Here is a 22,456-nt window from a genome sequence, read left to right on the forward strand (position 1 = left end):
GAATAAAAAGAGATAGAACGGAGAAAAATAGGAAAGGAGATGTTTCTAGCATGAAAAAAAAAAAAAAAAAAAAAACAGAAGTGCAAGTGGCCCTCTACCACAATGGTGAAGAGAAGTGTTGTTTTTACACCACGGTGTGGATTCGAACTTCATCGGCTCCCTAATCTAACAAATCTATCATTTGACAATAAAAAAGACAAAACTGAATAATATAATATTAGAATTTATTATTTTTCTGTTTCTTAGTTTGACACTGCATTAAACACTTTACTAAATTTGTCTAGCTTAATCTAACTTAGTTCCTGAAAGTAGTCTACTTCGAAATAATCCTGTAAAACAAAACGAGTTTACTTGAAGATATCAATTAATATCCAACCCACTCGTGTTATAACATGTTATACAAACCTCAAATTTATTTAATTAATGGCAGGACCAAGATAACCAGCCCAAACAATAGTTGCCCTCCAAAGAGAGACTGCATCATCTATCAGCCTGAAGATAATGCTTCTCAATTTGAAAGCGGTCAACTCTGTGTGGTTACTTCAAAGATTTTTCAGGGAGCAAAATAAGTACTCACAATATCAAGTATTAGATAGATAATAAACCATCCAAAATCCGAAATTCTATTTGTATATGAAAGGTTTCATATAGCTAAAATACATGTAAACCATCCACCAAATCCAGTATTCAAATTTAGGTCTATAACTTAGTAATTTACTATAAGCTGTATGTTGCTACGCACGATCACACCTTAATTTACCCCCAAGAAAGTTAACTAGGAAGATTCCGATGTCAAGAAGGTGCAGCGGCTTCATCTTTTCCATAGATACGCTGAAGTTCACGGGTTGCGGCTTGATATGATGCTGAAACAGGCAAAAATAGAGATTGTGTGAGAGGAATTGTGTTAAACAGGTCACTCCGAAAATTATCTAATTATTCATCACCTTTCCAGATGCGGAAATTCTTCTGATTAATAGGAGACCCTGTTACAGTTTGAATGGCGTCAAACAGCACGTCCTGAGGTGTGTTCTTCAGCTCTTGAACTACTGCATAAATGGTCTTTCCATTCTCAAAGTAGATGTGATTATTGGGATGTTTGGTCTTGGCACCAGCATGACGCTCGAACTCATAAGCATTAAGAGACTGCATCATACAATAAATGTTCAAGCTAATTTATAAATCTCAGATCAAAAATTCGTTAGCTTCAAAGCAGTTGAATCAAACAAGAGTTCTTACCTTTGGGTGATTGCATTGATCACAGGAACAAAGATACCCGGCCCCTTTTATTGTTGCTTTGAGGTTTTTCTGCAGATGATAACATATACAAGTCAAATCAAGGAATTAATACAGAAAATTAATCACCTGTCAAAAGAATCAGAATGATCAATAGTTATCAGCTTACCTCCCGTGACCAGGAAACATACTTCACCGGAACACCATCAAACATACCAGTTGATAACAAACTTTTGACATTTGAAGGGAAGTTGTTTGGAGGAGCTTTCCTAGCAGTTCTTGGCTCTTTAATTTTTGGAACCATATCAGTTTTAGAATCAACTTGCAGAGCTTCACCTACATTTGGATCCGTATGTGACCGAACTGGATCCTTCAGGCCAGGTTCTTCTGACTGTTGAGCTGTGTTCTGGCTACTCGTCAGCAAATCATAGCTGTTGATGATCCTGCCAGAAGGATTTGTGTCGAGTTCATCATGAAAACTTCCAAAAGCGATGGTGGTGCTCTCACTCTTATTGTAATTATGACTCGTAGAACTGCTATCTCCTTTATAATGGGGAGGACCAGTTGGTACAGCATTCGAATCTGCCTTGTTATATGTCGGAGGCATTGAGATGAAATTCTCGTTTGCTTTACTATATGTTGCACCACTAGAAACAAAACTCTCATCACCTTTGTTGTAAGAGCTACCTAACGAAATGAAACTGCTATCTCCCTTTTCATATGACTGGCCTATTGATATAAATCTTCCATCCTCCTTGTCAAAGGGCCGTCCAATTGATAAGTCACCATTGTCGCCCTTGTTATAATTATGAGCCATCAATGTGAAATTCCCATTTTCCTTACTGTAGGTGTGACCCATTAAAATGAAATTTTCATCTGCCTTATTAAAGGAAGGCCCTATTGAGATTGCATTCTCGTCACCATTGTTATAAGTCGAACCCAAAGATATGCTGTTTTCATTGCTCTTATTATACGCAGTACCCACTGAAATTGTAGTGTTGTCTCCTCTAATGTAGGAGTGCCCCATAGATGCAGACACTACATTCTCAGAGTCCCTAACTTCATTGACCTTCACTTTTCTGATTCCACCAAAACTGAGACATGATGAGGGGTCTTCGATAGAGTGAGACATTGACAAACCCATTGACGAATCATTTCCATATTGATTCTCAAAACCCTTTCTTCCCAAATTCATATTTCCATTTCCAACGGATTGAATGTTCCTCTCACCTGGGTCGATTGTCCGTACTGGCTCAGTTCCGAAAAGCCGATCAGTGAATTGACCTGGAACTGATTGAAACCCTGAAGTGTTTTCCCACGGGAAAACAGCCAAATGTGGAACTCCTGAAACTAGCCTGCCATTAAAAGCATCCATTGCTTGCTTCTTGTTGTTGAAAAGCTCCGTCCCATTGGAATCCACAAACCACGGGTAACCTCGCTTTGAATCTAATCTGGAAGAATTGTCATAACCCGTCCCTGAAACTGGCCTGCCATTAACAGACTCCATTGTTTGCTTCTTGTTGTTGAAGAGCTCCGGCCCATTGGAATCCATAAACCACGGGTGACCACGCCTTGAATCTAATCTGGAAGAATTGTCATAACCCATCTCTCCATCAGTTAGACAGCTAGAATCTCTCGGAGTCCAAGAACTTTTGGGTTGGAAAGACTGCCAAAGAAAAATACTGTTCAGATTGAATGACAAAATGTTAAAATAAGAACAGTAGATAGAGGACATATAAGCAAGTAAACCCCAGCTAGGACTAAACTACCGATACAGAATAGGGCAATGAGATGCCAAACACAAACATATTCATTAGAATAATTGCATCTGAAAATGGAGGAAAAATGCATATAAAGACAGAAGGATAAACAGATCGATTCTACAGGACCACTTAATGTTGCACTTTAAGAGTGATCAAATGAAATCATACGTGATTCATATCTTCCAAGAAGATAAACACACATGATTCACCAATAGCTTATTTTTTATAAATTTTTGAATTCCCACCAGATATGCTCTCCTAGACAACCAAATGCAATTTTATCATTTGACGTATCAATAAAATTTACAAAATTGAGTACCATGAAAATTAATTCCACTTAGAAGAAAATTTGCAAGTAGTGCTAACAATCCAAGTCTTGGCCATAACGATGGAACTATTAACAAATTTCTTTTGAAATCTGTCCCAATCAGTTATGCTCTGAAGCATTAAATATTTTCCTACATAATGTAAAGGGACTTGGAGAGAAATCATTTTATGATGGAAGATAAAGAAAATTTTGCCTTGCGGAGTTGTAGGCAATTCAAACGTTAAAGAACAACTTCCTAATATGCATGGTTTCTGAAACTAATTGGTACACAAAAAAAATTCAAATAACAAAAAGCACTGACACGAAGGACCAACATACTTGGTATTACTATCAACAAAAGGCTGGATTTGGCAAAAAGAACAGCAAGTTGCGGCTAATCGTAGAAACTTTTTTAAGGAAATTCTTAGGCATTCATTTGCCACAGACTACCTTTGCATCATGTCGGTCCCCATTAGATAAAGCTTCCTGAGCTAGTATGATCAGATACATCTAACCATGAGTAGATTTCTTCAGCAATTTGGTAAGTAAATCATTTGTAAGAACAAATGTACATGACCATTAAAGAATAAATATGATCCTTGTGAGTAATTTTATGGACTTTGTCAGTAATTTATATTTCTTTTCAGCTGTGCTCAGCAAGCTATGAGAGGAAATGTCCCTATTCAAAGGGTAATGAAATGAAACATCAGTAAATGCAGAAAGCCTAGGTTAACTCTTATATAGCTAATAAATACACGATACTAGAATCTTAAATCGATAGGAAACGATCTAATATACATCTAATAATCCAATGTTAGCGCACATTTTTTTTACAAATTTTTACTATAGAAGAGGTAATCGTTCAGTGCTTGATGTTGATCCCACACACTTAGCGGTCCAAGTTAAACAAGTTATCCTATAATCCAAAGTTGTAATGCTGCTTAACTGGTCACTACTGCAAATTTATTCAGGTATTCTGATCTTACTATTACTCAACATAACTGGTATCAAACTTAAGGCTCCTGAAAGCTGCTAACTAAGTGCTTTCCTTTACTTTTAAATGACAAATCTCTCAATAATGTTTTTCAAAAAGATTTGACATTGTTGCTAATTACTAAGACGCATTACGCAATTAACAGTCACAGTCAGTAATAACCATTGACGCATTCTAGTAAGAAAACAGATGCTCAGGGATAAATGCATATCCAGTTCATTTTGCTTGCCCATATGCGTACGTTGAGGTCCAGAATCACTGGATATAGCTACTAACATACCCACTTTACCTTCGCAGCAGACTCCATCGTCTAAATTGAATTCTATGAATGTAAATTAGTAAATAATATAACGAGAAGGAAATTACAGATAATTTTCAGTATCATCACCAGAAGTCAAGCATGTAGATATCAAATACCATAATTCTGTAGAAAAAGCACATGGCCTTCCATTTGGCATATAAGCCAATCGTCATTTTTCATTTAAAAGTTTCACATTTTCAAACAATCAAAACGAGAGCGGGTTTCAAGATCAGATTGAAAATATCAACAACAATAGACACGATTATGTCAATCTAAAATGACCAGCGCACATGAAAACACCCATTTTACAAAGACCGAAAATAGATAGAAAAGAGTAACAATCACACAGAGAAGAAGCTGCAAAACAAGCAGCACCATTGTTGATCAAAAGCAAGATACCTCTCAGGTGCAATGATATCAAAAACCCCAAATAAGATAACCATAAAATTTCTATATGACACCGCCATTAGAAAGCTTCAATCAGAGTTCAGAGTCTACCATTTGTTTGAAAAAGGCTCACTGAGTCACCACAGCACAACTCAATGAACACGCTCCCACACTATCCACCTCAGCTTCTCCCACACTCCAATCTCAAACCTCCACTCTCTGTCAAACCCAAACCATCTTATACGACATTTCGCCTGCAAAACGTCACTGACAAAAACCAATCGCAATCCATGCAACTCCAAGCTCAGGAACCTCTGCTCGATCAATCTGTACACTGCAAAAAAAAACCCTAAAATTTTGATCTTCGATCAAAGAGAGCGCGCAGTGACAACACAGATAGAGAGGAATACACAGAACTCAAAGAGATCAAACTGCGTTTTCAACAACCTATACATACGCAATTTACATGTATGAAAGCACGATAAACAGAGCAGAGGGGGCAAAACCTAGAAATTGAGAAGAATGAGAGTGGTCGGGAAGAGTACCTTCGCCGGAACGCCCGCCGGTGAGATTTTCCCGCGCCGGAACACAGAATTTCCTCTCTTTTTTTTTTCTTTTTTCTTTTTTTTTTTTTGGAGAAATAAGTGAGAGAAGGACTGGGGTCTGAGTAAGATAACGGCGAGCTTGGGTTTTAACCGTGGCAATGTCTACTACGGAGCACTCTACCGTTTATGTTTATGGTCCGGCTACACGTGGCCAGTCATGCTTATTAGATGCGTTGGATATAACATATAAGAGTGTCAACGATGCGGATGCATAACGAACACATAGTTGCCAGATGTGTCATATCCTATTGGTAAACTGATTCCACTGAGGATCCTCGCTGGATCCTTTTTGTGAAGATGTCGGGGATCCTTAAATTATATCTATTTATCGTACATTATGTGATCAGAAATTATTGTAAATTTTTTATTTAAAATTGAATATAAACAATACCTGACGAAAATTGACCACACGATGTACGATAAACGGATGTGATTGAAGAATATCCGGGATCCTCACAAAGCAGATTCGGCGAGGATCCTCTCTCAACTAATTCAAGTTTTCCGTGCAACCGTGACTGGAAATATAATATTCGACGTATTTATTGGGAGATGAATTTTGTTGCTGGTGAGTTGCCAACATGAGTCTCTCTCATTCTTTGAGTACAGTCTATCTTGAGCAAGCTTCATCTTCTTGTAAGAAGTTATTATTGTCTGATATTTCTAGGGCGTCTTGACCTCATGACAGTATTTTGTAATTTCTCTTTTGTCTGCTTTTGACCCTTTTGTTTAACAAAAAAGAAAATAGGTGTGTTTATCATTTTCTTTATCATATGTATTCATTGGGTATTCTTAGTAACCTATTAGTCAAAAAATATGTCTCCCATGGATTAACGGAGTGTTCCATTTCTAATGTAAAAAACATCATTTTGGATCACATATGTGAAGTAACATAAACAAGTTATGATTCAAAAGATATTACAGTTTATTAAAATATCAAGAAATCTAACCATAAGACATCTATATCTAATGATAAAAATATGATTAAGGAAAACAATTACGACTAAAAAAATTTCTCTATTATTATAAAGACAGAACCCCGCTTTTGGAAGTATGCGAGGCACTTACAATATGATTTTCTGAAATAAATATATTCTGCCTTGTTTGGAAATGTTGTAAACGTCAACAAGGAACAATCCTTTACTTCCATCCCATGTTTGTTTGTGTAGTAAAGAGGAATAAAAGTTTGTCCAACTTTCCAATATTTTCCTTAAGAAAAGGAAACACCAAGAATATATAAAGACAAAGTTGGCAGTTTTAGTAGTTAATGAGGACAATTTAATGATAAGATGAATCAAAAATGGCTTTGAAAGGTCAGGGACAGGCAAACCCCCAAGGGGATTCAAAGGCTTCAACTTCTTGGGTGAGTTGGAAATCCATATAACACTAGTAATATCCGAACCAAACGGTAAAGGAGATGTACTCCATTGCAACTTGATTCCAGGCGCTGAATAGTGTATGCTCGTGTTCTTACTTGCATGTACTGTAATAAGTTTAATAGTGCGGCGAAATGATACTAAAAAGACAGTCTTGTGATCCTTTTTTGGTAAATAATTCATAAAACAAATTGAAAAAAAAAAAGTGATTATTGAGTTTTCACAATATCTTTTGTGTGCGCAATAAGCATGGTTCTAAAAAACGCTAGGCGTTAGTCAGGCGATGGGGCTGGTGCCTAGCGCTTAGGAGACTAGGCGGGGACCTAGTCAGTTTTTAGTAAATTTATTACATATGGTATAAATGAATTTAATTCTAATGAATGAAATAAAAATTCAAAACATTTTGAATGATTAGTAAGTTAAATTAATTAAATTCATTGAGATCAAATATAATTGAAGACATTTTAAATGATTAGTATTCAAATTTTAAACAATAAATATTTGAAAACCTCACGTAGTGGGTTGGGTGGTTCATAAACATTTAAATCTCAAAAGCTTGATAATATTTCATAAAAATCCACGTGTGAGGTTTGACACCTATCCTCCTCCCTATCTCTCCCACATTCCCAAACGGAGGAACCTTATTGATGCCTTGGAAAGCGGACACGCATTATTTTTTTGGCTTTACCTTTTCCTCCTCTTCCTTGGAAAGAGGAAAGCCATTAACTTTGCTCTGTAAATTTTCGCAGCGGCCTCCGTCGCTTCTTCTTCGAGTTCCTTCCTCCTTCTAAGCTCTTCCTTTTCTCGTCGCCAAACTGCCCAGCGTCCGCCTAGACCACCCAAGCGGCCGATTTACGCCGCCTAATAACCTTGCCGATTTAAGAAATGATTTTGGGTTAATCGCGGCAGAGCACCACCGCCTAGCGCCCAAGCACCACCTAGACGGCTGCCTCAACCGTTTTTTAGAACACTAGCAATAAGAAAAAGGTTATATGAAGCGGTCTTTACAGTGTATTGAGTCTTATTAGTGAATTATGCGAAATTTTATGCCTAAAATACAACTATTTAGTTTTTTTCAGAATTCTTGAAAAATGAGAGCTATAGCTCACAATTTCTCTGAAAATGTGCTTATTAGATTATGCATGGTCATATGCTTGTGTTGTAAGGAACATTTTATATGCAATTGGAAGAGGTTAATTTTATCATTTTTTTTTTTTAGTCCTATGAGTTAATTATATTGAATATTTATGCTGGAAAACAAAAAAAAGTCAAAAATATATATCCATTTCATAAACACCATATTGTAGAGTCTGAATCTAAATGTAAAAACATAACCAAAAATAGACAATGCACTGCATAGTTCGAATACAAATGTAATAGCAGAACCATAAACGGTTTAGGGTATAGGGTTTAGGGTTTAGGGTTATCCCAGTAAAGTTATGATCTTGAATTTGATTTTGAAACGATAGAGGGTGATAATGGATTGCATTATTGTTTTCAGTTATATTGGAGGGATTTGAACGTTAGACCTATCTTGATCCTAATCCATCACCCCACCCTCTTTCATGCACGGTGACTTGGACTAACTCCAAGGTTTAGGTCTGCATCCTCTCTTCCATCTATATAATATAAAGTAATGTTACATTTACTACATTTTTATACCTCATATGTACCGTATCAATAGTAGAGGTGGGATTCCCCATCTTTTTTTAAGAGAGATGCTATAAATATGATATGAAAAAGGCTTTCCACTTAATGTTGAATACACCACACCATATTAAATGATTTATACATCTAATATCCAATGACAATTTTGACCTTATAAGGATTTTAAAAAATAAAATAAAAATTAACTACACCCCCAAATAACTTCTAACGTGCATATTTCAAAATTATTTATCTTTTGTCAAGATTTCAACTCTCAAAACCAATCTCAACCCTCATTGTAGAACAGATCCACTCATTCCTCAGGGCCCAGCGGGTGGGATGCCATTAACTTACAAAATGCTAATGGCAGAAAACATTCACTCATTCTTCAAAGCATTGTTGACCTTTACATGCGCTTTCAGTTGTGTCTCGTGGTTCAGACAAGCAAATTACACATTCTTTGTGCAAATCACCTTCAACTAAATTACTAATGCTAGATATCTCCTGTAGTTCATACCTCATCCCATTCACCCAAAGAATTTGCTTGACAACCCTAACTTGGAATTCACTTTTCTCCCTCTAAAATAGCCTGAGTTATCTCGGAGTTTGTTGTTATAAACACGAAGCTTCCCTCTGATCTATCATGGGCAGGAAGGCACAGCTATAGGATATATATATATATCCAAGTCCACTACTTTTAGTAACCTTGTATCCTCAAACATTAAGAAGTTAATTCCAGTTATGTGGGGTTGCCTAAACTTGTGGCCCAGACCTCGTTCAAAATGTACCATCATAGGTGGATGAAGGTTAAAATTAATTGTCATTTTTAGGATACACCCCCTTGCTGATCAATGTTCACTAGTTAGAAAAACATTGAGCAAATCCTTGTTACTAAACAATAATTTAAGGAAAAAAGTTGAGCAAATCGATCATTATATGACATGAATGATTTTGTAACAAATGGTACATAGCACAGACAAAAAATGAAGAAAGAAACCATTGTGAAGAGTGCGGGATGTATGTAGAAAATGTGGGGTGTATGTAGAAAATGTAAGGTGTATGTTGAGAGTGTGGGGTGTGAGGGTATTATAGGAAAACACGTGAGGTGTATTATATTTGGAAGTCTTAACGAAACACTCATGGTACTATTCACTTTTAACATTAAGTCTTAACGAAACACTCATGGTACTATTCACTTTTAACATTAAGGACATTTTTATTATAAAAAGTCACTCCTAGTACTATTCACTTACAACACTAATTTGTCCTTTTGATTAAAACTAAAGTTTTTAAGGACTTTTTTGGTTAGTTTTCCTAAATTTTAAATGAAAAAGTAAATGTGGGATGTATTAAGTTTCCGGAGTGTATTCAACAATATATGGGGAGTTAACATAACAAGCCTATGAAAAATGTGATAACAATAGCATTTTCTAGTGTATATATATCTTTGGCTACTGATCAACTAGATATGTTAAGAAATTGCTCTAATGAATATAAGGCGTGTTTACGTGTCGTAATCAGAATCAATTTAAGGAATTGTATTCCGACTACGGAGTACTCCTTCATTTACTTAACTTTAGGAAATTAAATTGTATGTGGGGTCCACACCAATTTGGGAATCTCACTCTTTATTTTGGAGGAATTGGGCTCCCTACTTGAAGGAGGTATTTCAAGTCCTGGACACCTAAGGAATCCAGAATGGATTTCTTCTACCAATTATGCCCTCTCTTGTTTCTAATTATCCCAACATTGCCTTCATTTGACACTCATCCAGCCATGCTCATTCTCCATCTCTGCCGCATCACATACCTAGCCTAATCTCCATACGTTTCACCGAATCGCTGGACTCTTACCTGAATTCGACCGTTGCACTCTTAACCAACGTAGTGGACCAGGATCGAGATGGGGACGAGACCAATCCACGCTAGACCATGAATTGCCTAACTATGGGGCGGTGGCTATGGAGGCGTAAGGTGGTGGAAGATAAAGACAGGGCAAGCAAAGGCAAGAGTGGGTGGAGGGTAATGCAACTAGACCTTCAGGATGAAAGGGAGGCATGGGAAAGATGGAGATGTGAGGGATGGATGGAAATAACCATCTTTTAATAAATAAATAAATAAATAAAACCTATATATATATATATATATATATATTGTTATATAGATAAATTTTATTCTACAAATTTAATTAAGAAATTTAATTTAATTAATTAGTATGAAAATAATTTATTTATGTAAGGGCAACTTAGTAATCAATTAATTACAATTGAAGTGAATTAATAAACAACTTATATGGACTCAACATCATCCTCAATCCAATTCTAGACAGTTTTAGTAAACAACTTCAATATGAATCTGATTCTGATTCCACCTCATTTCAATCCTTCCTCAATCCAATTTTTTCTCAATTCAATTCTTCTCAATCTGATTACGGATTAGTAAACATGCCCATAGTAATAATCGAGGCATGTGGCTTAACATAAAGGAGTCTACGGCTCTCCAACTTATATATATATATGATTATATATGCACAGTCAATGAAAAAACCTTAATACATATGCATGATATTATATAAAGATTCCAAATCAGTCATTGTCAGAGTATTACTTCGGAAAAATCATTGTGTCTAATTGACTACTATTTATCACCAGATCGATTGGGATAGACTTTGGTATGAAAAGAAAAGAGATTCTTATAAAACGCGTTAATCTAAAAATAAAAGAGATAATGAAATAAGAAACAAGTGTAATATGGTGGAAGTCTGAGAAAGTAAAAAAAATTATATTTCGCATTTGACTGGCCGCCGGTGGCGTTTATTTTCCGTTTAGTGGTCTTTTGGTAATTAAAACCGCAATAAAAAAAAAAGTCCACTAGAAATATAAATAAATAAAACACCTTTTTACGCAGAGTCACATAATGTATAAGCCATGCAGCGCGGGATTTGCCTAACAGGAAAATTGTCTGCAAATTGAGCACAATTTATTGGACTTTATTTGGTTGAAAGCTTGAAAGGTCATCGTTCTTAAGTTTCACAGAAAGAGTCTAACAAACCCACCCCACCTCCCAAACACAACTACTCCATTGTAGCTAGGGTTTTGGTCATCAGAGAAGACTTTTTATACTCTCATATTGTTAAGAGATAATTGATCAACTTTAACACCTCTGCATGTATATAGTCAGCCAGTCAGACTATTGGATTTGGCTTTCAGTTCATACACAATTTACCCGTAATTCAGTATATAAAGCGACGTTATCCATTTGTGCGTATGCAAGCAGCCCACGTAAGCAAATGACATTGGCAGTTTGCATGTATTTTCCCCTGATTGTGGGACACGTAAAAAAGAGAAGAGAAGACTTTACACGATTCGCCAACCTCAACACTAAGTATAGGGATGATGACTAGTTAACAACCTAATTAGGCTAGAGTATTCAATTTCATACAAGACACCTCAACATTTGGTAGAGAGTTTTGAGATAAGCTTCAAATATGCATAATTGAGTGCAAACTATGCATATTAATTAGGTCCTAGCCGCATGTAAAGTGACTTTCTTATCACACATAGTTAACTATAATGAATAAGATTAACTGCTCTAAAGTGACAATAAACATGTTATCTGAAATAACTAATTAAATAGTTGGTGGTGCACCTCACGCATATTAAGAGTTGGTTTGGTATTACTGTGCTTTGAAAAAAAGCTGCTTCTGCTGTGCTGTGAGAATAAGCAGCTGTGAAATAAAGCAGCAGAGTGTTTAGTAAATTTTTTTGTAAAAGTGCTTTTGAAAAGAAAAAAAAAAAAAAAAAAAAGCAGTATTATAGTGTTTGGTAAACTTTTATGTAAAACATATGTGAAAAAAAGCCGGTTTTTCAAAGCTGGGGTTTGCAGCTTCTTATTTTTGGCTTTTTTTCATCCAAAACTGTGAAAAAAAAAGCTAAAGCTGAATGTTTACCAAACACAAAAACAGCTCCCAGCTTTTTTTGATACCAGCTTTTTTCAGAATCACCTTAGTACTAAACCAGACCTAATTAAAACTAATCATGTCTAAAGTAGCTTTTTACCACACATATTTCGATTATAAAGAATAAAATTAATTGTATTAATTGGTGGGTTAAATATGTCATTTTTTCTTACAATATTCCTTAATTGTATTAATTTTACTAGTTTACTTTAGAGGCATTTTAAGAGTTCTTATTTACATTTTTTTTTTTTTAATATTAGGCGATAGTAAGAGATGGTGAAATTGAACTCAACATCTCCGGTACGAGGATGAAACTTCTCTACCAACTGATTTTTTTCCTTTTGCGTTTTAAGATATTAAAAAAAAATTAATCATACATGTCCTTAATTTATAGTATGCCAGAACTCTAGAAAAGTATAAGCAAGATACATGCATATGGAGCATGAAAGGCTCTTGCGATTTAGGCATTATATTTGGATTCACATGGACAATATTTATTCGGTATTCATCGAGACATGATCATGCATCTACGTGTGAAACATTTCCACTAGAAAAGATATATCAAAATGCAAAGTTACCAATTAATTGCAGAGCCCAGATATTAGTCATAATTATGTATTTTATGGTTGAACTTCTAGTCTTTTTAAATCTAAAATTGGCATTAATTTCTCAGTACTTATCTTTTTCATTGTTCTGGATTTCTGTGCTGACTCAGACTCATCGTGGATGCTTCCTCTTTCATAGAGAGAGCAAGAAAAATGTGCAAATCTTCTTCAAGTTGAAGATTCTAGGAAAGACACACTGCAGACTAGTTCTGCAGTACTTCTTGCTATATGTAGTCACGTCATGCTTACATAGTCAATTACTACGTGGTTCTATTCCCTATAATTTATATCCTGCAATTCACTCTAACCAATCAAGAAATTTTAAAACCTAATTTTTTATTTCCTATATATATATATATATATATATTCCCCATTACACTACTCTCCTGTTTAAGAAAATGAATTTCTTATCCAGCAAGAAACAACGACTTTATTGTCATTATTCTGAATTGTGCAACCACATCTATCAAAGTCAAAATCCATCTCACTGATCACCTTACAAAGAAAAAGTAGCAAACCCAACAATATTCCCTATAAATACCAAACCCCCTAAACCCCAAAAGGTCCATTCCTTTAATGTGTTCATTTTGAACTGTTCAATCATCACCAAAGTTCCAAAAAGTCATACCCTTTTGTTCAAACATCCTCATTTTATACAATCTCTTGTGTATGAACATGAAGAGAAGCATCGCAGATGTGAGAGAGCTTGATCACGGCCTAACCGTGGCCAACTGTTTGATGCTACTGTCCCGTGGCATCAACAACAACGATAATCAATATGACTCCTTCTCCGTCTCCCCTAGCCGGGTTTTCGAGTGCAAGACCTGTAACCGCCAGTTCCCTTCGTTCCAAGCGCTCGGAGGTCATCGAGCCAGCCACAAGAAGCCCAGGTTAACCGGACCATCAGGAGATGGAAACAGCAATAGTTCTGACCAGAGCCTGTCACAGGGGTCATCACCAAAGCCCAAGACACACGAGTGCAACATATGTGGCCTAGAGTTTGCTATAGGGCAGGCGTTGGGTGGTCACATGAGGAGGCACAGGGCAGCCTTGAGCAGTAGTAATACTACTAGCAATATTCATGATCGATATTCGAGTTCGATGAGTCTGAATCCTCAGCCTGCGCAAGTATTTCAAGTTTTGAAGAAGACGAATAGCGGTAGGAGAGCTATGTGTTTGGATCTGAACTTGACGCCATTAGAGAATGACTTGGAGATTCTTCAGCTAGGGAAAGCAGCTCCACTTGTTGGGTTTTTCTAATTATATATATATATATATATATATATATATATATATAGAGAGATGATCGGTGCTTTAATTCATTTGTATGATTGTAATTAATCACGTAGGGTTTGCTGATGAGGTTTACCGCGGTTCTTCTCTTTTTGGTTCCACCGATAGGTCGATCCATCAGTGTTTGTTCATTGTAGAATTTATACACAATATGGATGCCTTTGTTTTGTTATTGGTTTTGTTTATTATTTGGGAAATGATCTCCAAACACTTTTATTTTCTCTCCATGCGCACCATTGTTTATTTTGGTTTTTATTCAATAAAATAAAGGAGATCCTTGCATGATGGCATGGGTTCGAATCTCGTTAGTGGCTAATCTAACTTCTAATCTAACAAAATCTATCGTTTGACAAAATAAAATAACGGAGAAACAAGGGATCAAAATACACTAAGTACTGCATGTTGGAAAATATTAGTATTTATGTTTATTTTAGTAATTGGGTTTTCCATGTTAGTTTAGGGTTTCTTAGGTTTAGTTCTCTATAAATATTGCTTGTCATTTGGTTTGAGAAATAAGTGAGTCACGATGTAGCCTCTTGAGGGTTTGTAGCCGTTTCGGCATTCTTATTTATTTAATAGTATTCTTCTTATTTTGTAGGCTTGTTCGTCTTGCACTTTGATATTCAACTTGGTATCAGTTGATGGGTGTCAATTTGTTTGTATCAGTTTTCTTTCCGTCATCTTCCGCTGTTTGTGTTTCCGTTTTAGATTCGTCTAGAAAATTGTCGTTGTTCATGGTGGTAAAAATCTGTTTGCTTGTTTGTCGTGCAAAGCATCCATAGTCGAATCCGTTCTTGTCGCCACCACCACCATCTGCACGAACCATCTGCTGCAATGCCTTTATTTTGCTCAACTTGGTTGACTTGGTTGCTGCATGAATTGAAGAAAGCAGGAGTAAAGAAGGAAGAGAGGAAAAAAAAAAAAAAAATAAAGGAAAAGGAAAAAGTTTTTGAAAAAAAAAAATTGGTTAGGTTTTGAGGCCCACACGAGCAAGGAGAAAAGATTGGCTTTTTTGAAGTCTCTAAGGCACACACAGAGGCTGTTGGTTTATTTGAATGATTCGGAGTCTGTTGTTGTCCTCCGTGACGATTGCTTGAGTGTTTGGACTGGTGACTACTCGAGTGACGTTGTGAAATTTGGATTTTTTTCTTGTTTGTTCAGGTTTGTTCAAAAGCTTGCTATTGGCATGGAAATTTTACACTGGCACTGACATTGGAATCTTGCACTTGCACCGATGGAATTTCCTATTGAAATTGGCATAAGAAATTAGCATAACAAGCTTGCATCCACATCGTCTGTTGGCAAACTCATGTCGTGTACCGCCATGAATTTGATCCCCAGGGGGAGGGGGTGTTGTTGGAAAATATTAGTATTTATGTTTATTTTAGTATTTGCATTTTCCTTGTTAGTTTAGGAATTGGGTCTAGCTCATCCGATTTAGGGTTTCTTAGGTTTAGTTCTCTATAAATATTGATTGTCATTTAGTTTGAGAAATAAGTGAGTCACGATGTAGCCTCTTGGGGGTTTGTAGCCGGTTCGGCATTCTTATTTATTTAATAGTATTCTTCTTATTTTATAAGCGTGTTCGTCACGCACTCTGATATTCAACTAGTACATGATCCCTATTTACGAAATTTATGAGTTTGTGGATAAACAAGACAAAAGAAGAAAAGTATTGAGTAGGACGGTCATGATTAGTTGATCAAAGCATGTAATTAATTTCCTCACATAATTAGATCGATTACCAGAATTACTTGGTCTGATCTCTTGAACATATTGATCAATAAGTAATTTCTGATGGCAATGAAACTAATCAACGTAGTTAATCAAATAAAATTTGTTAATTAGTTCAATATTGTACATAAACATGTCAACTGATTTGAAAAGCTGCTGATTCAAAGTGAGTCAACATCTTGTATTTAATATTGGTTGAGAATCTTTCTTCAAATAATCACTCTATATATATATATATATATATATATATATATATATATATGTAATATTAGGGAGATCAAATTTTTTAAAATCAAATAATGTGGTTGTAGATGATTGAATTATTAATTAAGTGTTGATTAATGTGCATATTTCTTATTGGTGACACATCATTTGGTTTGCAATTTGGTTTAAAAAATTTGATCTCCCTAGCATTATCCACTATATATAGTTGCAAAATACAATCATATATGATTATTGTAAAAACTTTCTCATGTCTAAAGCAGCAGCCACTTTTTCTATCTACATCCCAAATAATCAGTACTCATAATTTAAGTGATTAAGAGCATTTACTCTTACATTTGCATTGAATCCACCTCCCCATTTTAACTAGTAGTAGCTTTACCACTTCAACAACAAGAAAATAAATTCTGAACCCAAGTCGCTTCTTAAGTGGGAGGATTAAGTTTCAAAAAAGTCAAAACCATGATGCCGTTTCAAGACGTATATTAATGAAAATCTTATCATAGGGTTGCTTTCGTGCAAGTCTTTTTTAGGATCACTTCCAAAGAGCTTCTGGAATTTAGAAATTGTACTAGGTGCGTTTTGTTGAACATGTATATAGGATTTTAGATATATGAGTAAAAACTCTTAATTATTTAAGTTACAAATCTAATGTGAATAGTGAATAGGAATCTAATGCATGCATCATGAATTTGTCTATAAAATAGTGTTATTACAATGTATGGATGCATGAAAGTTCCCAAATAAAGAAGCAGTAACAAAATCAAGAAGGTTAAAACGAGTAGTTGATGAATCCCATCCCACCACCACCCTCCCTCCCCACCAAAAAAGAAAAAAGAAAAACGAGTAGCACTTATTAATGTGATGACTCCCCTTCCCTTGGTAAATAAATACCATGGGCACAATAGTCTATAGATTCTTTGATAATTAAGCTGAACCTACTTGGCTAATAAGATAGTATGAACGATACTTAATTGCCCTTGACTTTGCCTAAAAATTAAATTGTGTGTCTCGTCCATCATCACTAACCTCATTTTCGATCTCCCATCACTGTCATCATTTTTTTATTATATAGTCCCAATATATGGTCACATAAAGTATGGACTCCAAGGGTAGGTGAAGGTTGATTTTGGTTGTTCCTGTTTTGTGGGTCTTACAAATATGAATACTTAGAAATCAATTATGTGACAATTAATTTTCGGACTCATTTTATAATTATTTTGTTTTTAATTTTAAGTCTATTTTTTGTGTTTGAAATATGAAAAAAGTATATGAGTGAAGGGATAACAAAAAAGGGTATAGGAAGAACGAAAAAAGAATGTGAAGGATAAAAACATAATCTTGAAAGTGAAAACGATTTACAATAGATTTTTGTTTTTGGTTTTCATTTTGTATGCGTTTCTCTATACACTTCTACATCTCTACTACCATCCTTCCTCTATTCTTCTATATCCCTCATGTATTTCTCCTATATCTACACTATAGGTTGGCCCAGCTCAATCCTCTCCTACTAGGGTTGGCTCCTCACAGTTCTCCCTTCAATAAGAGTAAATATAGGAATAGAACTATCTCCCGATGTTCTAAACCCAACTCATGTACTACTCGAATCAGAACGAAACACAAAAATAAAATGGTCATTGAATGACCCCTTAACATTTACCTAATATTGGTGTTATGTTTTAACAAGTTTTCCCGCTCAGGTAAAAAATTATTTTCTAGGATGGTGATGACGTTGGTAGCTCAATAGTTGGTACAATTGGAAACAATTTTGGTTCAACTTTTCCAAACAAAAGAAATCGTGTCAAACGTTTTTGCAAGACTCCTACTGAAACATTACTAAGACCTGGACAGTAAGATTGGATCAGGCTGAAGTTCCTTAGTTGGCGTGAACTTTATCTAATTTGGGCAGCAATTGCCAACCGTGTCAAACATTTGAATCACACGTTCAAGCAAATGTAATCAACTTAATAGAGTGTTAGATTCGCTAAATAATTAAATATCTTAATATTACCTAACAAGAGTAATTGTCCGTATAGATTTACAAACATATAAAAAAAGGATGTGATATCTACACATCTTATTTTACTTCTCACACACCTTTTTAATTTTTGACCGTCGGATCAGATGAATTGAAAAAGATCAATGGACATAAATTATCAAGGGATGTGTGAGAAATAAAATGAGATGTGTGGATAACACACCCCTAAAAAAATACTCTGTGCGCGCGCTACATGTGGCCATATATAACTTTATTTACACAAGAATTCTAATAATAATCTGACCAAAAACAATATGCGAAGCACATGTTAATCGAGTAAGTGATGACATGCGGAAAATGTAGTGAAAAGATTTGTTAGCAACTCACTACTAGCTAGGCACACCAATACTGACATAACTTAATCAACTGTACAGTTCGAGAATTTAGATTTTATCAAAAAGACCTCAATACAATAAGAAGTGAAACTTTTCAATAAAAGTTGGGGGAAGTTTTTAAAATGTCATATAAATTTAAACACTTTTACCAATTTGTCATATGCACTAAAAGTTTAAGCGATTTATCATATCAACTTTCTAAAATCATTAATTTATCATATACCCTTAAGTCTGTTAGGTTTTTCATCCAAAATAAGTCAGTATGCAGCTAAGTCAATAGTAGCTCAATTCAAGTCAGGGCATGAAGCTACAAGTTCTGTTACTAGTCCTAATTTGATACAAGTTTATATTTTTTAGGAATTAGTTGGTTATATGACATGATAGAAGTTTGATTGAGTTTCTTTCCAGTATAATCCTCAAAACATATATCACATGTTCTTCAACCCATGGTAGGCCAAGTCTAGAAGTAATTGGTAATTGAATTTATAGCCTTGTAGTCGCCATGGTGACCTCCCCTAATAGTGAATCCTCAATTCCATTGCATTATTAGTTTCTACATCGTTTTCCATCCGAAATTTCCATTTTAATTTGAACGGAGTGCACTTCAAAGTCTGCATGTTCATTAATTATTTTGTATGCAACTAGTTTGAATAATGGAGAGGAAGAGAGGGATATATAAGAAATTACTTAATAAATTAAGGTATAAAAAGATCTCAAAAGCCATATTCATATATTTACGAGACAAGGTCGTAGCTCTTAGTAGTGTGGAAATTGAACTGGGTTAGTACTGACTTAAGATACCGAAATACTAGACTGACGCCTAATATTGTAACATATATTGCATGTCTCTTTGTCATGCTCAAAAGTTGGAATTATAATTTATAGAGGTTGGACTAATAGGGAGTGAGCTCATGAGAAACATGGCTTTTATTTCATCGGGAAGTTGCAACAATAAAGACAAAATTTCACTTGTATTTTATAATTTATCCTGGCTCTAAGAATTCCAGCTCTCGGTGATGATATCACATTTTTTCTTAATTTATTTTCTTTACTAGCAAAGAAGGCATAAAAGAAAGCGAGAAAAGTGCCCTTAATGTCGTGTCTTAAATTGTTATAATACATGAGAATGGAGATTCAAACTTGAATGTAAGCAATGACGGAGCCACTTTGAGCCTAGAGGGGGCAGATGCCCTTACTCAATTTTTTTGGCAGGAGAAAAATGTACATGTGTGTGATATTAGCATTAACTTTTCCGGTTGTTAATGCCAACTTTGGAAGAGCAATTCCAGCCATGAAATTTCTAAAGAATTTATTGAAAAATTGGATGGGAGACCAATGAATAAATGATAACATGATTTTTTTTTTCTAGACAAGTATTTGATGATATTGGTAATGAAGTGTCATGCAACGCTTTCAAAACATGAAATCGCGTAGAGGGATAGTATAATATGTTGTATGAAAAATCTTATGGATAAGTATTTTGTTTAGTAAATTATTTATCTTTTAATTTGTGACTCTTTTATTTAAGGATACCCCGATCTATACGGATCTTTCTGGCTTCATCTCTGAATGTAAGAGGGTCGATACTACTTTATCAACTAATGTAACCCATGTCTATAGCTATATCCTTGAGCATAAATGATTAAAACTAAATTTAAAAACTTGATCAAAATATGAAGTTTTTATCGTCACTGTCCCAATCAGCATGCAGTAATATTAATGTCATTGCTACCGTCTTTGCCAAATGTCAACGTTTATATAAACGGTTAGGTTTACATGGTTGCCTAATTATATACCTTGTTGTACAAACATAAACATTAATTAGGTCAAATTATCCACTAATTAGGGGCCAGTCCAATGGTTAAGTTAATATAATATAGACAACGTGTGGTATAGAAAGCAGAAAGACTAATTTGCTGTGTGCTTTCCACACGACTTTGTATATTTATTATCAGAAAGTCACTACTTTACCGTAAACATGTACACGGTTTTGGATAATACTAATCTATGCTCTAGTTGTTAGCCAAAAGGCTAAGAAAAATACAAGTTTCCAAAAAAATTTTAAAAAAAAGGCTAAGAAAAATACATCTCTAGTCCGGCTATAAATTTAGCATTTATTTATTACCGACTTTAACTTATATTTAAAAGAGATTTTTAAATGTGACTGATTGTATATGTATGTGGTTCATTATTCTATTAAATGCGATGTCGGGTTTCTATCAATGCGTTCTGAATTCGAAACTCCTCTCTCCTAAATTATTATAGTAATTTGGAACCCTCTCTCACTTCTTAATAATGATAAAAAAAAAATATATATTACTGATTGTATAGGCCTAATAAGAGCTTGGACGGAGGAATTGCATGAATGACATGGCTGGCCTAAACTAAGGGCTCCCTCTCTTGATGGCGAGAATTTTGATTAACCAACACTAGTAGTCAATTCGGAGAAAAAAGAAGCATGATATGAGATTCGCGGTAGAAATTTTCGATAATAAATTACTTGAGAATAAATTGCGTGATGAGAAATACTATTGTGTGTGTACAACAGATTCTTTCTCCTTTAAGAATTAATGAACAAGCAACCAGTTCAAACTCCATTGAGTGCGAATAATGCTATTGGGTAGCTGAGAAATTGGTGCAACTCTAATACTTGTGTTTTGGTTTGACTCTGACTTAGAATAACAAGAATGCAATGAATAAGAAGAACGCATATTGTTTACCAAAAAAAAATAAGAAGAAAAAGAACCCATAATATTACACGTTCTTGGACGGTTTTTAGCTTTATTGTCAAAATCTCATGCTCTCTAAGTTGACTTCCCCCATTTGCCCATCCCCATTGTTAGAATTGATCGAGTTGGATTTGAATTGCTTGTCTGAAAATGAAGGTGATTTCTGTATATTTATTTTATCCTCTGAACGCATGTATTTATTTTTAGTCTTAAATAATAAATGAAAGAAAAATCATGAGAATGCACATACAAAGAAAATTGAAGTGCGAAATCATTCTTTGTCCGAAATTGAATCTAAGAAAGAAAATTAATGTTATGTATTACGCACTTATGTTGTCACATCAAACAAGTGCTAACGTTAAGAGTTGGCCAACACAATCATAATATGCTTGGGTCAAATTACCTTAAAAACGATGACCAACAAAAACTTGAAACTAGTGTGGGATCCTCGATGATCTGCTGCTAAGATAACAGATTTTGTACGTTCAAACTTCCATGCAGTGATTTACGACCGGTCTTATCTTACTCCTGACCCCACAACACCAACGGTTCCACCATCCAGCCGCCTTACCCGGCCCGTGGAAGAGAAATTCCTAAGACTCCAGGGCCAAAAAAACTTTGACGAGTGTTTTTAAATAACTGAAAGCGTTTTTAGATAAAATGTTTTTAGAACCAAATCTTAGTAAGAATGCAAGTTAATTTTGAAAAAGCACTTGACGTGCTTTCTATTAAAAGTACCAACCCTAAAAGTGCTTTCATTCATTTAAAAGAACTTGCCAAACGAGGCCTAAAACTCTCAGAACCCATTGGATTTCTAGAATATATGATCAGCGTTCGGAAACTTAAAAACAGGAAAATGGCTATGTCAAGGATGTCCTGATTCCTCACGGTTGAACAAGCAGCAGATAACCTTCCAGTTAAAATGCAGGAAAA

The 22,456-nt window shown here is 35.1% G+C and overlaps 1 protein-coding gene and 1 pseudogene across 5 annotated transcripts; one reads left to right on the forward strand and one right to left on the reverse strand.

The window, feature by feature from the left end:
- Positions 1-570: 570 nt before the first annotated feature.
- LOC137733962 (uncharacterized) lies at positions 571-5,744 on the reverse strand. Of its 5 annotated transcripts, none has more exons than XM_068473186.2 (6): positions 5,531-5,744; positions 5,097-5,319; positions 1,403-2,899; positions 1,237-1,305; positions 945-1,143; positions 571-863 (listed from the first exon to the last, which is right to left on the reverse strand). In XM_068473186.2, the coding sequence occupies exons 2-6, from the start codon at positions 5,097-5,099 to the stop codon at positions 793-795; spliced, it is 1,839 nt and encodes a 612-aa protein (XP_068329287.1). In that variant the 5' UTR covers positions 5,100-5,319; positions 5,531-5,744; the 3' UTR covers positions 571-792. The 5 variants fall into 5 exon arrangements, with proteins under 5 accessions (XP_068329287.1, XP_068329288.1, XP_068329289.1 ...); XM_068473187.2 differs by having other exon boundaries at positions 5,097-5,334; positions 5,531-5,724; XM_068473188.2 differs by having other exon boundaries at positions 5,097-5,312; positions 5,531-5,719.
- Positions 5,745-13,728: 7,984 nt separating this feature from the next.
- Positions 13,729-14,637, forward strand: LOC137735614 (zinc finger protein ZAT11 pseudogene; annotated as a pseudogene).
- Positions 14,638-22,456: the final 7,819 nt, after the last annotated feature.

The sequence above is a fragment of the Pyrus communis genome, chromosome 7 (assembly GCF_041283825.1).
Source record: "Pyrus communis isolate YQ-2024b chromosome 7, ASM4128382v1, whole genome shotgun sequence".
Taxonomy (NCBI): Eukaryota; Viridiplantae; Streptophyta; class Magnoliopsida; order Rosales; family Rosaceae; genus Pyrus; species Pyrus communis.